Consider the following 16,498-nt stretch of genomic DNA (forward strand, 5'->3'; position numbering starts at 1 on the left):
GATTTTGACAACAGTCTATTTCCTGCAGAGGGTCGATCTTTCTAGTTCCTTTTCAAAAAAGGGATTAATTCCGTAATATAGTTTCATATTTCCGAGACCAAAACAGTTCAACGAATCTTTCTCATTCGTCATTCTTTTTGTTTTCTACATGTTATTCTGTGCGGTGCTGTTGCATATTTATCAGCGCGATGATCAGCACTATCCGTTTTCTTCCTCTTACTGAACCGTATGAGGCAGATTCAGACAAAACCCCGAATCCATCCTCTACAGAACTTTAGTTATTCCTCGATTTTACACAAATAGTCATACTTCCTTGGTCCACGTGATACTCCAGACCGATGCACAGTGTGAAATATGGGAAGTTTAGTGAAACTTTAAGGAATTTTGTACATAAAATGAAATATTTTTTATTGAATTTGTTAGCTAATTAATCCACTTCGAATAGCCCATATTCTGTTTAGCGATTTACTCCGACTTAAAAATGCACTTAAAGTTGTACTTTGTTTCATAATTTTTATACACTCAGCATTAGTTCTTTGCAAACTTTGCACATCGTATTATTTTATTATTTTGTCCTTTGGGAAAATGCAGTTTGAAGACTCATCTCGGATGTATATGAAATTTTTGCAGAAGGTTGTTTTTACAGTCCCTATTACAACGGAACAGTTTTCTTTCAGAGTCAGTCCATACTTCCTGAAATAATGGCTAGTGTGCAAGATAACTCTCAAACTTTTTCTTCCAAATTTAGTTTAACGTAACTTAATATTTCGATTTTTCCAATAAATCACAAGTTTGCTTACTAAAAATTGTGCACTATATGTCAATGATTTGGTATAACCCCACTGTACGGTACCTACAGATTCTATCTATTTTGAAGCAAACTGTGATACAAAGCCAGTATATTTTATATATATTTTTGGCCAACACATATGACTGATACTTCCTTACTTGTTTTCTTCTAAGAAATAGAAGATAATGGAGTGGCGCAGACAAACGGTAAGTCAGTATGACATGATTTCTTTTTCGGATTCTGATATCGTATATATATAATCTGAAAAGTTGGATCCTCAGGTATACAGAAAGCTATAAAACGCTGCAGAAATGCGCGGTCTTCGGAAATATTCAATGGACTCAGTTATCCTAACAAAGAGGATATCTGTGATATTAAGAATCCCCTCGCAATTATATATAGTTTGGAACTGAAAGTGATGGTGATTTATGTATATATTAGCTAAGTGCCCGCTACTTCGTATGCGGAAAGGATATAAAAAAAAACACAAATAAACAACAGTAATAAATGAACAAATAAATGAACAGTAAACATTTTTCTTTAATAATACCAATTTTAATTAAGTACTGGTTGTACCGCTTTAGTTCGATTTTCAAAAAAAAAAAAAAAAAAAAAAACAGCCGTATCTTACCATTACGCATCAACACCGAGCCACATTCCTTGAGACATTTTAATAAGAGGTTTCTGTCCTCACAAAATAAAACATTCTTGTAAACAAATAAACCCAAGACCAATTTTATTATCATTCAGAACTTTTTCGTAACCTTATAGTAGGTATTTCCAATAACATTTCAGCCATCAGCGACCCTCATACAAAATTTCAGATTTTGTACGCATTTAAAAAAAGTCCTTATATTACCTATCGTTCATGCAATAACAAAATTGTACCAAATTTAGTAGTTTTCGTACACCTGGGTATAACCATAAAAAAATTACCTTCTTTATCAACCATTTATACCAACCACGAAACTCATTTCCAGCTCTTTCAGTTCTTCCGAACCCAATAATAGTAATTTACATATAAATAAATAAGTACGAATTTCCTAAATCTCCTCCTTAAATTTCTAAAATTCCTGCTAACCCCTTTACACAATAACAAATTATATCAAATTCTGTACCCATTTAGTACTTTTCATTGTATGCATTTCCAAAACCATTTCCATATCTTAACACCAAATACCAACATTGATTCTAAGAACAAATTTTAGAATTTCACCTCTGTTCCTACAACATTTAGACCGCTTAGGTACTTTTCGTCAATTAATGGTACGTATTTCTTAAAACACGTCCATATACCAACGCTACACACTAATACACACCCTAACTCAAAAAAAAAAATTATTCCAAATCCGTCCCTAAACCCAACAGAAAATTCAGTACCATTTAGTAATTTTCGTATACTTATGGTACGTAATTCGGCAACCACATTTATTAACCCTACACTGACATAAATACAAAATAATAACAGTAATCTTAAATCCAAATCACAGCTGTATGCGTTCATCCAATAACAAATTGTACCATTTAGTACTCTTCGTACCCATAAGCACGATTTTCCAAAACTACCTAAATCCTTAACTTCAAAAGTAATTTTAATTCCAAATTTCAGGATTCCAGCGCTATCCGCTTACCCAAGTCCAAATTGTACCAAATGTAGTAACTTTTAGTACTTTTCGTACCCATTACTACGAATTTTGTACTTTTCGTACACATAAGTACGATTTTTCCAAAACTTCCTCCATATCTGAATTCTACACTCCAACAGTAATCTTAATTCTAAATTGTAGGTTTCCAGCTCTTTCCGTTCACCCAAATTCGAGTTGTACCAAATTTAGTACCATTTATTACTTTTCGTACACATAAGTACGCATTTCCAAAACCACCCCCATATCTCCATCCTCCACTTCAACAGTAATCTTAATTCCAAATTTCAGGTTTCCAGTACCATTTAGTACTTTTCGAACACATGATTACGGATTTCCCAAGCCATTTCCATTTAGAAGCACCACTTCTCAACCTTGATTTCCATACCAAATTGCAAGATTCAAGTTATATCCGTTCAAAATATACAATTGGTACCAAATTTAGTAATTTTTAGTACTTTTCGTACACTTCTAGGTCGAATTTCCAAAAACCCATTTCATGATTTCATCCCAGTTTATTTCTAGTGATGTTTAAAGAGTCCAGGTTTTCACTAGAAAAATTATCATTTCAAAAACTGAAAAGCCAATTGATAATTCCCTTCGGTGAGATGAACTCATGATATTGGTAGCGATCAGTAAATTTTGTAGGCTGTCAGTGCGTTTTGTAAACATTACTCTCTATAATAGAGAGAAATGATGAAGTTAAGCCAATGGGGGGAATACTCCATTTCCATTAAGAGTTATTAGTAAAGTTCCGCTAAAGTGCTCATTTTTCGCATTCACAAATTTCTTGGTGTTGCAGTTAATACCCTTGAGGCCCTTGTGGAGAAAGGTATGGCCAAACTGTCGGTCTCCCTGATTTAAATTCACAGAAACAATGATGATGCTCCTTAGACAGGTTTTGACATTCGCAAATTTTCTCGTTGGGGCCAGCCTTGTTAATGATTGTCACTCGAAGTCCGCAATCGGGTAACATTGAGCCGTTCAGGATAAGATTTTGTACGATCTTGCCTATGAGCTTTGGCGGTCGTTTTTCCTGAGAACATGCTGGCTATCTCATTACTGGGAGGTCAATGGATTAAATGTCTGGGCAACGACAGTTGTATACTGTTTTATTTAAATCAACAGATGATGATAGTTTCTCAGGGAGCCCAACCAACTTATCTTCCTTACAGCTTGTGGACGTGCCCTTGACTTTCGGTCATGAGACAGGTTTGGAAACAGACACCTCACCTTTATGAATCAGGCTCGGTTTGGGGTAAGTTTTTTGGACTTCCTCTCACCTTTCGGGTTTGACCTTGGGTTTGGAACAGAAGTAGACACCACCATCATTTTGCTTTGTGCAGCAGTTTTTTTCTCCTTAACATTCTTGCCCGTCGTCATAGCCTTTGACAGAGAAACTTTGACTTGAGCAAGTCCAGGTTCTGGGAGGAAGATCTTATTTAACTATAAATCGCATCAGGGCTAGAGTTACGTTCAGGTTCAGGGATGAAGATCTTATACCACTGAAACTCGCGTCAGGGCTAGTCGATTTTCGTTTAATCGACCGAGGAGTAAAACTCTCGAAATATTTTAAAAAGTCCCTTAAAATAATTCAAAAATTACAACTATGGTCATACAGAAGGAATTTTGACAAAAATCATTCAATATGATTAATTTAAGGATCAATGGTGCGCCTGAATTAACTTTAAATGAAAGGTGCTTACACCTGGGAAGCTTTTTTGGATTCTGAAACTACAATATTCATAGATGAGAAAAATTAAAAAACAAAAAATCGCCGGAGGTCTTTTTAAATAAATCGCGGTCAAAGTCCACATTTTTAGGGGTTTTAGGTTTTCACGATTTTGCTTGGAAACCTAACGAAATAGGAAATGTTGTAGCTGTAAAAATTATCTACAACATTTTCTTTAATCCCATGTCGATAGGAATTGCCTTTTCCAAGCAAAATCTAGAAAGTCTAAAAATTTGAACTTTTTTATTGTAGTTGTTGTAACAGTGTTTTTATTATGTTTAATCTGGCTCTGGGTCTATCTCCAGTTCCAGAAAAATGGCTGTTTCGATGGAATGTAGCCACAGATCCACTGGAGTTAGATGGGAAGGTTTGCGGGGCAGTTAAAAATGTGTTTTGTGTCGTGCGGGTCCATGCCGCATACTGGGCATATGTCTTGCACGGCGCGATCGATTTCCGCCCAATACGAATTTAGGCGACTGCAATATCCCGAGCGTAGTTGAGCCAAAACTACTCTGGTTTGTTGTGGCAGCTGACGCTCCTCAGCTGCGATAGATGGAGGATGTACTCCGAGTACTTTATTCACACTAAAATTGCTTAAGGCCTTGGCAACTGCGTCCGTGTGAATGCTATTCAATCCTGCTTGATATGCTTGTTGATCTAGGGGTTCTCTCCTGAATCGTTCGACCTCCTTCCTGATCTCCCTGAATGGGCCGGGCCTACCCACAAGATGGTGATTGGGATGGCTCACACGATAACATCCAAGCAGGTACTGCAACGAAAGCATCTCATTGTGTTGCTTCACAGGAAGAATTTTTGCCTCCTCATGTAGATGGTCCACTGAAGATTTGAGAAGGCAAGGTAAAAATTTGAACTTTGACCGCGATTTATTTAAAAATCCAGCGATTTTTTCTTGTTTTTGGATTTTTCTCATCTACGAGTATGAACATTACTGTTTCAGAATCCGCAAAAACTTTCCATTTGTAATTGGGTTTCATTTAAAGTTATTTAAGACGCACCGTGCGTGACTTTGTTTTATGTTGTTGTTTCAATTTGAACTTCTATATCTCAAAAATGGTAAAACATAAGAAAATATCATAAAGACCAAACTTGTAGATTATTTTTTCAGTAGGTTGTTCTAGCGGCCTCATTTAAAACGGCACAATCTTTTTCCTTCTTCCTGAGATATTGGTCCAAGCTCCAAAACCCTGCCGATACATACTTAAAAAGCTATAGTGCAAGATAACTTTCAAAAATTTCTTCCAAACTTAGTTTAAGGTAATTTAATATTTCGAGTCCTTTATAAAGAAGTTTGGTTACTAAAAGTGTTTGTCAATGATTTGGTACAGCCCCACATTACGGTACATTCAGATTTTAAAGCAAACTCGTGATACAAAATCAATATATTTTATATACGGCATAGTTATTGTTTTTGTTTGGGTCAGTGGCTGAGGGTATATCTCTGTCAGCACAGCTGACTGATACTTTGTTACTTGTTTTGGATGAATTTGACCGTACATAAGACATTGATGGCTCGTCTGACCTAAGTATAAGTTGTTAATTAGCGAACTCCCTGTTGTCACTCCTCAAGGCACTGAGAATGCTGTACTTGAGACGAAAAAAGCTTTGCATGATTTATTGGCTAAACAACGCTGAATTACAAAAGTCTGGTTTTTAGTAGGCCCACTTAGCACTGGATCTACTAATTTCTACGGATGTAAGTTATTTCCTTTGTACATACGTCAAAAATCTGTAATGTAAACATGCCTTTACATTCCAAAAAGTGTTCGAGTAATTATCGATACCGGAAAAGTCAACAGACAAACCTACTATCACAGTAACAAAGCCACTCGCACATGCGTAAAAGTGCAGTGATTTGAATAGCATAATTTGAATAACATAAAAGCACAATGGAATATTATTTATTTTATCTTTAAAAAATAGAAATCAAGCATCATCCGATCATGTTGTGTGACAATCGGGTTGTCTACACCTGTTAAATTTGATTTCATAACTTTTAACGTATTCTTGAATTAAAACGTAATCTCGTTTAAAACGATTTTGAATCGATGACGTTACGGCAATTTTTAAAAACTGAAGCCATACATACAAACATGCGCACCAAAAACGGCAAAACATACGAGCATAGCACCATAATGAACTGATTGCTTTGTGGTGGCCGCAGCGGCGGCAACAACACCATGTTTGTTTACTTCTGAATGACGGCGGTTGGCCCACCGTTGCGATTCTCAGAGACACCCATTTTCGAATGAAAACGAAAATAAATTCGAACTTTTAAGCCATTGTACGAATGAAACCGACCGACCGACAGAAAGACAGCATAATAAACAAGCTTGTCGCCGCACCGACTTGACGTTTCGGGCTATCAGCAGATATTTTATCCATTATCGAACATTTTGATGTTCGCTTAATTTTCATCTGTGTGCGCCGCGCTTGGTGTTCAGTTATAATTTTGTTTTGCATGCCATCGGTCAAATTTGCGGAATTCTCTCGTTGGGCATGTGAAACGGTGTACGAAATTAAATGTTCCATCGGTCCACAAATTCTATTTTATTAAATAGGCAAACGAACATTAATTGAAATATACAGTGGAAATTGTCATCAATCGATAGTTGTTGATTAGTCCAATACACGAAACGTTTGTTAGATGGTCTCGTGCAGCCAATTGATGTTCACTCCGGTTTTCTAATTGAATGAATATCATCCATCATAGCGTGACTCTCGAAGCCTGCAATTATTTTGCCAAGTGTAGAGGATGTGCGTGTGTGTTTGTTTTTAAATTTTGTTTACTAGAAAGTAAAAAAGAAATAATTTAAAAAAAAATACAACGCACTAAAATTCCGTTAGAATAGCACAAAAATTGCAAAAAGCAAAAACTTGTTTAAACATTTTTTTTTTTGAAAATTAAAAACAAAACAAGAAAGAAATAAACTATAAACATGGAAACAACAACAATCACCACACAAAGTGAAGAAATAAGCAAATTGAAAAAATCGAAAAAGAAAACGGTAATTGCAAAAAATATTTTATTTTTATTTTTAGAAAAACAAACATAAAAATGAATTTTTCAACTGATTAAAAAAAAGAACATCGAAAATGAAAATTACATAGGTTTTTTTTACACTGTAGCTTCTATCAGGATTAAATGAATTTAATGACTATTTTGAAACATTTGTAGAAAAATATTACAATTTAATATTAAACAAGCATTACGCTTCATTCGTGTTCTGTGCCAAAACAGGAACTCTAATCAGGAGATATGTCAGCATGCTGAATGTTGCGAAAAGTAATTCGATCTCAATATAGATTACGAACGAGTCAATATTATGGAAATTTTCACAATATTCCCTTTATAGATTTGTCAAAAAAAAAAAAAAAAAAAGAAAAATCAAAAATAGTAGACAGAGCAATAAATAAATGAAAGAGTGACAAAAAGTAGATTTTTTGGATTGTCCAAAATGCGTGGAAATGCATGGGCCAAATAAAGCTTTATAAGCATGGAATGACAGATAAAAGACAATACTATAACAAAATGCAAAAACCCACACAAAAATATGCGAAAATGTCCGAGTTTTACTCTAATTTTTTCAACCATTTTTGGTGGCGTTTAAACGACTAGTGGCTTTGTGTGGCTTAAAAGGATTCATCTGTTTCAAAACTCCTTTAAAATACGGATCGAAGGACCAATGTCTTCTTTGCACAATAGCGGGGAAAGGCGACTTTTTCCGTATCAGCATTAGAAGAAGAGTAACAATTAAAAATCATTAAGTTCGGCCACCACAAAATATTCTGAAATAAAATGATCGAACAATTTTTGCAACTAACAGATGTGAACTGCGAGAGTTATCTTGCAGATTTGCCATTTCAGTTCGTGCCGTTAGGTTTTCTTGGAGCTTTTAGGCCATTATCTAAGGTAGTATGGACTTGCCCCGAAAAAATTGTATCGTAGTAAAGGGAGCCGCAAGGACAACCTACTGAAAAAAAAATTCAAACCGATCCGAGATGATTTTGTGTGGGAGATACCAGAAGATTGGACCGCTATAGTCCATATTTCAACCTGATACATGACTGTATAAAATAATACGATGTGCAAAGTCTGCACCAATCAGAAACTACATGCCAGAATTATCTTGGGGATTTGCCATTTCAGTTGGTGCCGTTAGGTTTTCTTGGAGCTTTTAGGCCAATATCTCAGGTAGTATGGACTTGCCCCCGAAGAAAAATTATATCGTCGTAAAGGGAGCCGCAAGGACAACCTATTGAAAAAAATTCAAACCGATCCGAGATGAGTTCTTAAACTTCCTTTATCCGAATTTTGTGTGGGAGGTACCCGAAGCAGTGAACCGATATAGTCCATATTAGAACCTGTCCATCTGGAAGGAGTAATACGATGTGCAAAGTTTGGACCAAAACGATTGCTCCCTTCGAGAGTTATCGTTCAAACCATTTTACAGAAAAATTTTGAACTTTTGTGAGGGAGGTAACCAAAGAAGTTGACCGATATGGCCCATCTTCGAACTTAAACTAAGTTTTGACAACTTAGTTACACAAAATTTGGTTCGAATCGGTTGATCCGTTCGAGAGTTATCGTGCGAACCAGCCGGACAGACAGACAGAAACGAATTTAGTCTAAAATTGTTATTTATATGAGGCACATTTTTGGTCGTATCAAAGTGTATGTAAGGAAAAGACAAAATTTTTCAGTTTTCCATCGAAAGAAAATTAAAATATTTTATAAGCTACATGAAAGATTTTTGGTACATGGATTGAGAAAAAATTCCCATTCTCAAATCTGTTCGAGATACTAATTTCGGTTATTGCGCGCAAAAGTTATGAAGGTTTCAATTCTGATAAAAAGAAAAAATCTTAAAAAACGCCACTCAGTATATTGAGAAACACCGTTATTTAATGGCTTCCTACATACTATATGATTACTGAGGTTCCAAAACTTTAGTAAAAATGTTGTAAAATCTATATATATAAAAATGGTGTAAAAAATGTATAGTAATTCATAAAATGAGAACGGCTAGGCCGATTTCTGTAAAATTTTTTGTCAGTTATTCGTATTTTCGAGGAGAAGGTCTTTACGGAAGAAAATTTTGGAAAATCTCTCTGGAAAAGTCGGAAAATTGGAAAAAATCGAAAATTGAGTTTTTGTATGAAATTTTATTCCTTAATAGCGAGACGAAGTTCGCCGGGTCCGCTAGTGTTTTAATAAAATTCAAGCTGTTTATGCATTTTACAAATATTTTAAAAAATATGTACGTAATGCCTAAGCATTAGCGGGTCAATGAGGCAGCCATCGCAGCTACAAGGCTAAAGTCGATGAGCGAGTGGATCAGTAGAGACCACCAAACATACCACCAAAACATTCTAAAGGTCACAACGGGTGAATCTATAAACCAAATAGTATCAGACCGCATACCTGAAACTAGTAAAGTAGCTTTGTGTGAAGTTTTTGTACCAGACATGTGGATCGAGAACTGTCTTGGAATGCATACAGTCTATTAACAACTACTCCCAACATGGCATGGTAAACATTATATGGGTACCAGGGCATTTTGGGATTAGGGGTAATGAAATAGCAAACTCCTTACCAAAACAGGCCAGGGAGCAACCTACAGTCAGCCTAGATAACACCAAGCGCATAAAGCTAAAGGCCTGGGCAAAAGATGAACATACATATATCCCTCTGGAATAGAGAAGACAAGGGAAAAAACACAAAAATCCTATGGGGGAACCCAGACGAGGACAAAACAAAGGGACTGCTTTTACTAAGTAAAAAAGACAGTAGTAGACTGACGGGTATCTTTACAGGACACCTGCAGGGCATGCAGAGAGGACGACGAAACGATGGAACACTACCTCTGTCATTGCCAGGCCTTCACAAACCCGAGAAACCAGCTACTAGGGAGCGACATAATACAAGGACTCGACCATATCAGGACAATCGAGCTCAAAACATTAAGAGACTATGTCAATATGACAGAAATCCTAGACTAACGTCAATAGAATAGTCAGGAATTTCATACACTAAATATACAACCTCATCCTGACCACAAATTAGAGCGCACAACAGGCCTCCTTTATGGCTTAAGTGGCATGTGGTGATCACCCCTCTTTTCAACCTAACCTAACATAACCTAACCTAACATCGCAAAGATTCAAATGAAGACAATATAGGCAAAATAGGTCCGAGTTTTTCAGCTATTTTAGGTAAAATTCACGCGAAAACGCACATTTATTATTGTAATAATTTCCCCAATCTTGCGGAGGATATGGAAGACTTCCAAATAAATTTTGTGTTCCTCTAAATGAAGAATAATTTTGTAGGAAAACAGTATCTGTAACTGTAATGCATGAAAACCTGGAAATCCTCCAAATCACTTGATGTGCATGCGGTTTCCCAATACAACCAATTGTTTTCTTTTCGTTTGTATACATTTACCATGATTTACTTTGGTCGTCTACAGTTTAGTGTGCAAAAACTGCAAAAACTGCATAACGCTTAAAATTTGCACAAAGTACATACACTTTTTATGCGCATCCGATTTCACTATCAAACGTGAAAAAGTACCGTCGATGTACATTCACAATCAATTTTTTGGATAAATCTAATACAGCTTCCATACCGGTAAACTTTTTAAACCTCTGTTTGCGCAAAAACGTGAGTGGTGTGTCGGGTTCTTAACCGAAAAAATACGATCCACAGAAAACGCGAATTAATCCGCGATATTTTCAAAAACATTTTTCGCAAATTTTTCATTTTTTGCAGTAGCCGTTTCCGCCGTTCTAGTGGATGGGTTTTCACGAACTGTGGTTTATATGATCCGTACCACCGAAAAACTGAAATAACGCGGGGGTACCAGCACACTCAAAAGGATATTGTAAATACTGTTTCCAAAAAATAGGTTTTTTAGAACAAATATAGCACTCAATTTTGGCCTTTGGCAGCAGATTACTGTGATACTGTGTGGGCTATATAGTCAATATACATATCGAATGTGCGTCCCATTTAAGTCAAAAATACAAAAAAACACCAAAAATCCGGCTTCAAAATGTCAGCATCCCCAAAATGTGCAGTGGAAATTTCGAAAATTGAAAGATTAGAAGGTTAATCCTCATTTTTTATTCTTCTTTTTTTACTTTGGACATATGTCTGTAACTTAAACGGTTTGCCCGCAATCGAATTACAACTTAAAAAACCTCGTTAGCTTCAACGTGTTTTTACCTATTTTTATTCATTTACACGGTCATAACTTCCACGCAAGTGAACTTTTTTTGAGCTTTGTTAAAAAAACATTTAATTTAATACAGCAATAGTCATAATTAATGGCAGTCCACAGTAGTTCGCGTATTATCACTAGCTAAAGACTGAGGGTATAAAAACCACAAATATTTTCCTCGGGCTCTAAGCTGCTTAGAAGATACCAAATAATATATAATAATATAAGTAAGCTTTTGAAGATGGGAATATACAATAAAATCTGTTAAATAATAGAAGTGTTATGTAATTTTTGGTGTTTTAACTTTTTTGTAATAATTTGTATTTCTTAACATTGGAACAATTGTGCGAATGATTGTTATCATAAGTTTCGAAATAATGATTGTTCCAACGTTATAACTTGCCTTTTTGTTAACCAATTAAAGTAATAAATATATGGCTTGTTTGAAAGATAATATTCGACTCTTCTATAGAAACAAACAATTATAGAAATCCTTTTGGGGAAAAAATGTTATGCCTGTTTAAAGTTTAAAATCTTAAAAGCCCAATTTCTCTACATTTAACGTTATAAAATCACTTTACAATCTAAGGAAACCTAAGGTATTTTCGTCTTCCACGGAGTCCAACAAAACCGAAGTAGTATATCGGACCCCTGAAGAATTTTTGTGCTACATACTATTTTTTTTACTGTAGACTGTGTTGATGGTACCTACCCCACAAACACATTCTTCTTCTTTCTATTTATTTTTAAAACTAAAGATATGTTCATAGTACATATAAGTCCATCACTCCTGTTGTGGTTATTTGTGTAGTCATAGGCTGAGGATACTGACGGCAAATTTATGTTCTTTCGACAGGAATTCGTCAAAAATATGTTATGTGCTGGACCCACACAGGTTTCGGGGATTGCAGTACCCACTTGGTATGAAAGAGGTATCAAGATAAATCAAAACCGATCCTTGATATCTTCCATCCCCTATGACACTCAAACACTCTTAACATCAATTAAACTGCAATGTTTTCAAATATTTGATTTACTCTGTTGCCATATTTGCATAGTTAATTTCTTGAAATTTCCTTGAACGGTTTAGTGTTAAACAAACAATCGTTCACTGTCGTAGAATAGAATAATGCAAATCTTGTGAAAATTATGTACTTTCTAAAGTGTTTATTGTTGAAGGTGTTGTTGTTGCATTTTCTATTTGGTATTTGTTCTCAAAGTGTTAAATTCATTAGAACTGTAATTGACACTATTCGCAGTTACGTTGTGACGTTAGGTTGTTGTGCTGCAAAACAACATCCATCACCTACATACATACATACAGATTCATTTATCACAAAGTGTTTACCGAATACTTTAGTGGGATTGTTATGCGGTTTTCAATAATTATATGACACTTTGGTTATAGAAATGCCACCTTGGCCATACTTATTTGGTTGGTTTAAGGAAATATTTTTTAAGAATAATTTCATTTTGAAGAGAAAATGTGTAATTGGAACCATTTGAAAAATATAAATTCAAGTAATTGTCTTTAAGATATCAAGTTCTATTACATGTTTATAAATGGTTTGAATATTGTTATTGTAATTTCTTTAATAGGTACAATTTCAAATAATTATATGTATATTTAGAATCAGTAATAATTTGTATTATTTCTTTATATTAAATTGAGAAAGATAACGAATAATTGTAATATTTTTTCTGTCACCTGCAATTAACAACAAAGTTGTAAGAATTTAAATGAAAATTTAATGACAAACTATTATTGAATATCATTAGACTCTAGTATTATATATATAAAATCAAAGTGATTAATTTGGTACTGCATACAAATGTGTGTTTTTAATTTTCGAAATAAAATTTTTTCAAGATCAGTTTGTATATACTGGACTGGTTTTGTCTCAAAGGGAAAAAGCGATGTCGATTTTTGTAGGCGGCACACCCTAAAATTTTTAGTTTTGTTAGATTTTAAGATTGCCAAAGTTTGAGCACAATTGGAAGATCTTAACATGTCCCACTGGGGCCTCAAAGTTTCCATAGTAACTGGTATTTTCGCGAAATTGCTCTAAAGGCCACATTTAATGTCCACTCGATGAGAAATTTTCAGTTAATTTCTGTGGCCAAAAAAGTAATTCTACAAAAATTGTGAAAATCGGCTGGATTTTAATATGAGTCTATACCATGGGCCCAAATTATCTAAAATATGGTAAATATACTATTGGAGCAAAATCTTACCCAATTATCCAAAATTTTTGTAGGATTCGTTTTCTTGCCAATGAACTGTTCAAAAATTTCTCATCGATTGGACTGTAAATTTGGTCTTTAGAGCAATTTCGTGAAAATTCACCTTTGGCCCTATACAAGTTGCCGACATCGATTTTTTAAAACCACCCTTGTATATACACAATGAACGTATCCATATACATAGTTAACACCAATGACTGACTACTTATGGTACAATAAAAAGTTATACCAACAAAATCAACTGATAATAAATACAGTATTGTGATTGAAATAAAGAAATTGGTACCAAATTTTTTAACTTTAGTCGGATTGAGAAGAACTATTGAATCGATCGATTTAACCATATCCGTTCGTTTGTCTGTCTAAAATTTGGTCCTCGTAACATTTCATCCAAACGTAGATCAAGTTCAAAGATGGGCTATATCGATCCACTTCTTTGTTTACCTTCCACACAAACATTAAAAATTGTTCGCACCAGTGCAGTTTAAGGACATCTTGGAGTGTTTAAACATTTTCTAGCAACAGGTTGACCTCGCGACGCTATTACAACCGTTTAATTCGGGAGCAAGTCCACACTTTATGAGATTATGGCCCTGCCGGTACCAATTAAGATGACTGATGAATACGTTTACTTATATGTAATTTGACCAAAACTTCGCACATCGTAACATTTCTTCCAAACGTAACTCGTGTTCCAATGTGGTCCATATTGGAGAACACTTTTGGATACCTCCCTCACAAAAGTTAAACATTTTTCAGCCACCTTATCTAGCCAAAATGGCTGTAATTTGGTATTAAGTCCTCTTTGGTGGTGCAAAATTTTCCCCCAGAAATTTGTCAGTATAAGTTCATATGTTGGTATAGCCCCTATAGAACGGTACCTCCCGATTTTCTGTATTTTAAAGGTTGTAGTCACATAACTTTACCAAAATTTCAGCAATGTGTTATTTAGTTTTCTTTGGGGTACAAAACTTTTCCCCAGAAATTTGTCAGTATAGGTCCACATTTTCATATAACCTCTATAGAACGGTACCTCCCTCTTTATGGTGGTTTGAAGGTTTCAGCCGCATTATCTTACCAAAAATGTCTTAAATTTGGTATTTAGTCTAATTTTAGGTTCCAAAACTATGTCCCAGAAATTTGACGGAATTGGGTCCACGTTCTGATATAGCCCTAATAGAACGGTACCACCTGATTTTCGGTATGTTCTAGTTTTTATGCGTAAAATTCAGTATATAGTCTTCGTTGGGGATATCCAGCATTCCTGCAAAGAATTGTCGGTACAGGATCACAGTTTGATATAGCCCCCTTAGAGCAGTACCTCCCTATTTTCGGTATTTTTAACGATTTAGCCACATTATCCTACAGAAATGGTGAAATTTCGTATAGAGTCTTCGTTCCGTAAAGAGTTTTCGGGATATACAAGATTCCTGCAGAGAATTGTCGGTATAGGTCCACGTTTTTATATATCCCCTTTAGAATGTTGCCTACAGATTTTCGGTATTTTGAAGGTTTTAGCCACATCATCCTACCGAAATGACTGAAATTTTGTATGTATTTACTATACGATATGTGGTATAAAACATACTAACACAGGGTTCTCAGGTCGAAAGGTAGGACAATACCGCTCGATGTGTAATCTTTTAAATGATTAATCAACTGAATCAACTGTAGTGATTGTAACTTGGTATTTCGAATGGGGAAAACATCGAAGTTTCATTTGTATTGAACTTAAAAAAGGCGATATTTTTCAGTAAGCGTGGCGGAAACGAATGGAAACTATTGGTTCCAGTGGTTCAGAATCGGTTTTTCCTGGTCAAAACTCTGTAACTTTTGAAATGATAGAGACATTTTCATATTTTTTTGTTCGACAGATAACACAATCAGTTTTCCGGCGAATCAAAATAGGTCATATTCCGTCTATTAGTTGCAGAGGAATTCAAGGTGAAAGTTAACATTTTGAGTTGTTTTCATATTTTGCACCAAATATGAGTGTTTTTGAGTTTTTCAAATGTTCCAATTTATTAAAAAATGTCAAATACTAATATTAAAAAAAAAAAGAAAAAAAAGGAAATTCCTAAAAAAATTTATTCAAATATTAAAAAAATATTCCTTAGGTTTTCAAAAAGCCCATAAAACTCATATAAAATCTCATATATTTAAAAAAAATGTCCATTTGAGCAAAAAACCATAATTAATATGGGAAACGGTACGGAAAACAACACAAATTTTTACCCATATAATTTCAATAAATTTAAAGTGTTAAAGGGACGGAACGTGACGTTTACAAAAGTATATATGGGCTGAAAGAGGGAACTATAAAGCATTATTCTGTGAATACCAAAACTTGTTCCATGCTGTTCCCTAAAAGTTCTAGTCCAGGAATTTCACTAAAATTTAGTACCTGTAGTGCGATTCTCTAACTCATTTTTGGAGTTACCGACAAATGTCGGTAAAAATAAAATGCTTATAATTTCGGTAATTAACGATAAAATTCGGTAAGTTAGCGACCAATAAGAAGTAGTCGTAAAGTTCTACCGATAGCAACAGTGTTGTCAACTTTTTCTTGTACTTTTCATTCATAATTTTGCGATTTAATGTTACCGATTTTTGTCGGTAACTCAAAAAATGAGTTAGAGAATCGCACTACTGAGGAAAAATAAAGTAGCTCACTTCGTGAAAACGCTACGGTAATTTATTAAAACTGTTATTAAAGGCAAGAATCCTACCTACCTTATAAAAAACAATGAACACCATTTTTCTTATAGTTTTCAAAAAATAGCTATTTCTTTCTCCAGAAATTTGCAAAAATTACTATTTTCCAAAATAGAGAAAAAATTGTCCA

General features: G+C 34.7%; 1 protein-coding gene across 5 annotated transcripts in view; it reads left to right on the forward strand.

Moving 5' to 3' along the window:
* LOC141388586 (progestin and adipoQ receptor family member 3) overlaps window positions 1-16,498 on the forward strand; it is a 65,847-nt gene that overhangs the window by 33,301 nt on the left and 16,048 nt on the right. The window contains exons 1-2 of one of the 5 annotated variants that reach the window (XM_073958530.1): window positions 6,481-6,940; window positions 7,031-7,191. The exons of 1 other annotated variant lie outside the window; for it this stretch is intronic. In XM_073958530.1, coding sequence (XP_073814631.1) covers window positions 7,123-7,191 — 69 coding nt within the window. In that variant the 5' untranslated portion in view covers window positions 6,481-6,940; window positions 7,031-7,122. Of the gene's footprint in view, window positions 1-6,480; window positions 6,945-7,030; window positions 7,192-16,498 lie in introns of those variants that run through there. 3 more of the 5 variants (XM_073958531.1, XM_073958532.1, XM_073958533.1) reach the window with 3 other exon arrangements.

Source organism: Musca autumnalis, unplaced genomic scaffold (genome assembly GCF_047663935.1).
Source record: "Musca autumnalis isolate F117 unplaced genomic scaffold, ASM4766393v1 scaffold_1, whole genome shotgun sequence".
In the NCBI taxonomy this organism is placed as follows: domain Eukaryota; kingdom Metazoa; phylum Arthropoda; class Insecta; order Diptera; family Muscidae; genus Musca; species Musca autumnalis.